General features: G+C 37.6%; 1 protein-coding gene across 1 annotated transcript; it reads right to left on the bottom strand.

The window, feature by feature from the left end:
- Nucleotides 1–244: 244 nt before the first annotated feature.
- LOC106935456 (taste receptor type 1 member 1-like) lies at nucleotides 245–2855 on the bottom strand (the record flags this gene model as incomplete). The annotated part of the gene is made up of 5 exons (XM_015015925.1): nucleotides 2674–2855; nucleotides 2240–2537; nucleotides 1422–2147; nucleotides 500–706; nucleotides 245–365 (listed from the first exon to the last, which is right to left on the bottom strand). Coding segments are annotated over exons 1-5 (1534 nt in total), but the record flags the coding sequence as incomplete, so codon positions are not given.
- Nucleotides 2856–4276: the final 1421 nt, after the last annotated feature.

Below are 4276 nucleotides of genomic sequence, written 5' to 3'. Positions count from 1 at the left end.
TTTATCAGATTAATCAGATATTATTTAAATTTTAGCTTAAAAATTGCATGAGTCAAAATAATTTATACCATTCTTAATAATTATTGTAAAATCTTTATTGGCATTAAAACTATAAACCCTTCTTATTATTGCAGAGCAGCTTTTTGCATGTTTCCCTGTTGGCATTGTGATGATTTACTGTATCTTTGATGGATTTTGGGTTTGATTGTAGACAGAAACAATTCTTACATTTCCAGTCATTTACCTGTGATGTTGACATATGTTTCAGGTGGACATATTTCACACCTGAAGCAACATTTATGGATTCCAGTTGTTTTTTTTGCATATCCCGTTGGACATTCGGGGGAACAAATTGCGATCGGAACCTGTACGAGACAATTCATTAGCGCAGCACAGGGGAGCTCTATCATCACATATATAGAGCAATCATCATCCACGTATGAATCCCAGCCTGAATTAGTCCACATCTCTGAGTGTATTACTAATAAAATAAACTTACCTCTCCACCTGTGTGCCACTGAATTTGGGTATTGTTGATGTAGAAGCCAGGAGATTGGTTAAAATAGTAGAAGCCAACCTCCTGAGCATCGCCACTGTGGTTCCAGAAAACTATTGAAAAGTGTCCAGAATAGGGGTCTCCATTCTCATCAAATAGGACACTCTGGTTCAGCAATGTGAAGTTGGACTTCCTGAGTTCTTCTACCACCTAACATAGATTGTGCAACAAACCAAGAACTGTCTTCAACGTACAATCATGATGAACTTTTAAAGTGGTTAGTGAATCAGTTTTTGAAAAGCAATGAAATTAAATGTTACGTCAACTCACTTCTAAGTACTTTCGGGTTTAGATCATCACAAAACAGCACATAATTTTGAAGTAGATGGTACATGACTTTAAATATTGTTTGCAAATAAGAATCTGAGAAAACATTTGTGCAGGCCGATTCACTCTCACTCTCGGACTGGAAAAGAGAAACGTTTGAGAAGAGAAAGACCGATACTAAAGAAAGGCTGCTCTTCTTCAAAGTGTTGAATCAGGGACCTTAGTACAAATGCATCGTGCACGTTTCAGATTTTTATTTGTAAAATTTCTTAAAGAACACTTTTATTCCATCTCATTGTTATGTATGTGTTTTGTGTTAGGTTATTGGGGAAGAAGTGCAAATGAAAAAGTGTAAATTAAATTTTGAGGATTTAATTAGCCAAAAATGCCAATGTTTTCAGAGATGTAAATCCTTTTGCATAACACTGTGAGTGCAGGTAAAAAAAATATGCAAAACGTCCACAAAGTCTAAGCCGTGACATTTGCAATTAGTTTTGCATCAACCAGCGAAATTATGTAACTTTTACTAACTGGGGATTTTAAACAGGGAATTCTTTAACAAATTTCTGTAAACTGCAAAAGATTAATGAATACGTACCATAAATGGCTCCACAAGTGTAGCATCATCACATCTGCCAGTTTCACATTTCAGGATGTTATGTAAGGCCCGGGCAACAGCATGCACAGCGGAATAAATCGGGAAAGAGAACGACGGATCTGCTGCAATAATTTTTCCAGCAGTCAGATTTCTGCAGTTGCAAACCTGATTGCACAACATTTGCTGCTCGGCACCTGCTTTGAGAGCCCGCTCTGCAGTAAAGTAGATAAAATCATCAAAACCAGGAATTGTTACCACTGGCTGAGCAACCCCAAGAACAGTTCCGATATTTCCTATTCCCTCCAGTTTGGGGAGCATTTTGTTTAAGGACCACCCGTCATCCGCTATCCACACTTTGTTGGTGACGTTCTCCTCAATTGCAGTTTTGATGACGGCTTCGGCGTAAAACTTTGGAGCGAACACAATGATCACATTTAGTTTTTGTTTCTCCATCTGTTTGAAGACTAGTGAGTAATCAGTGTCCTCAGAGAGGGCCATGGAATAAGCCAGGCAGATGTTGGTGGTTTTAATCCTTTTAATGAACATCTCCAAGCCGTCAATGCCAAAGTCATCGTCGCTGTGGAGGAAAGCAACCCAGCGCCAGTCGAAGTGTTGAAGAATCATGACAATCACACCTGTAGTGTCCTGATTGGGGTGCACAGTTCGTAGAAAAGACGGGTACTTGCGTTTTTCAGAAAAGACTGAAGCAGAACTTCCGTAACTGACCTATCGGGAATTCATACATAATAATTTTTAGTGTAAAATTGGTGTTTATATAAAAAGTAATAAATAGGCAAAAGGCATGCAAGGATATTTACCACAGGAATGTGATCCACCATGAAAAACGATGCGACAGTCAGGGCATGTGTGCTTGAGAAAGGACCAACCAGCGCTATCACTTTGGACCGATTCTTTGACGGCTCACGCCAAGGTTGGATGGAGCCATTGACGGAGATGAGCTTGAAGATATCCGTGAAGCTACGAGTGTCCGAGCAGTGGTCAAACAGCTCGTAGCCAAGGGTGACATTTGGCAGCAGGTTGGTGGAGTTATTTATTTCCTCAACCGTGAACCTCATCAACTGAAACTTTCGATAATTTGGAAGAAGGAAAATCTCCCTGTGGGAAAGGAAACGATGAAATGTCGGAGGCGCAGCAGATGTGCATTTCTTCATCGGCGATGTTGTTTTTAAAAGTGCTATCTTCTCAAAAGAGTTAGACTTACAGACTTCGTTAATGAATTGATGCTACTTACCTGGAACAGTCGATGGCTTCAGGTCTTTTCTGAGAAGGAGATGAACTGATGTAGTGGATGTCAAAAAGTCCACCAAGTAAATAATCTCCCTCCAGTTGAAACTCTGAGTGTCTCAGTGTGGATTTTGTGATGCCTTGGAGAAAAAGTCCCACCAGACACACGGCGGCAATAAAATGTGTCATGCTCACGATTAATGTTTGCCGGTCTGACATGAACTGTCAATGGCTTTGTTGGACGCTAGTGATGCTGAACCCTATTCATTTCCATGCTTGTGGTAACAGAATTCATACTGAGAAATGGTTGAAGGGGAATTCACAAATTAGCATGCAAAAGCATTAAAATTACTCCTGTGTTTTCACAGTAAAACAGGGTTTGAAGTTTAATACCTCTACAGAAAAATCAGATCTCACTCTTTAACATGTTTCCTCTTTTAGCTTATATGGGAAAATTCCAATTTAATTCATAGTTGAGAACATTTTCAAACAGCAAATCTCAGTCAGTATAGTAACATTACAGCACAGCACACAGATGGTGGAGATGAAAAATAACATAATTTCCCCTGTTTTGTGTTCAGGGTAGTGAGCATTGTTTTAGAGTTTCGCCTCCTCCCAAAACGAAACATTTTATACACACTTCATTCTGCTCCTTTTACAACCATCCAGTTACACATACTAGAATGACTTACTGTGCTGTACAAAAGCTCACCTGATCCTTCCACTTATTTCATTTAAGATTTTGCCTGACTGACTTTTTAACATACTCTTGAGGTTGTAACATGGTAAAATAAGTAAAAGTTCAGGAAGCAATAATACTTTTGCAAATAAGTCCTTATCTGTCAAATGACAGGATTTTATGCAACCATGTTGCATATAATAAGCTCTTGTCTTTATATCTAGATGCACATTTAAATTTGCCTTCCAGCCCCCACTACGTCACACACTTTATCAAAGAAAAGAATAAACTATTTTAAATCTGGTCAAATGTAAGTTTATGTGATTTATTTTCTTTTATCTTCATTAACAAACAAACAAACAAAAAAACTAACTTCCCTGCTCTTTCCTTGGTGTTTTATCTACTGTCCACCACATTATCTTCTTCTCTGTTTGTCAGTCGCTCATTTCAAAATGTAAATACGATTAATTGAAATTCTAATCAAGCATATGCATAAACCTTACATTTGACCTTTTTTTCATGTGAATTAGCAGCCACATCAGAAATGTCATTTTCCTCTTATGTCAATTTTACCACACAGGCCAGAACAGAATATTATGTGATCTGCTGTTTCCCACTTTTTAATCTTTGATTTTGATTTTTTTTATTAATGTATTTTTTTGTGAATAAATCATTTATTTAATACCACAGATTGTGCTTGATTTGTTCTTTACTCCTGCCAGAGCTGAGTGGAGAAAACCCACACATACTGAAATATAATGAGACCGTGAAATCTGAAAAAGCTGTGTTTGTGATTGTTAACCACAGTATCATTAGTACCATAAGAAACCCTTGTAGTAACAAAAATTGCACAATGACAATCTTTACATAAAGGGAAATTCTGTAGATTGGAATGAAAACAAAAATACAAGAAAATTAAGAATTTGAAAAA

Source organism: Poecilia latipinna, unplaced genomic scaffold (genome assembly GCF_001443285.1).
Source record: "Poecilia latipinna isolate Pla-1442-1.1 unplaced genomic scaffold, P_latipinna-1.0 Scaffold1967, whole genome shotgun sequence".
NCBI lineage: Eukaryota > Metazoa > Chordata > Actinopteri > Cyprinodontiformes > Poeciliidae > Poecilia > Poecilia latipinna.
Note: the sequence above shows the minus strand (reverse complement) of the source record. Positions and strands in the feature narration are given on the sequence as shown.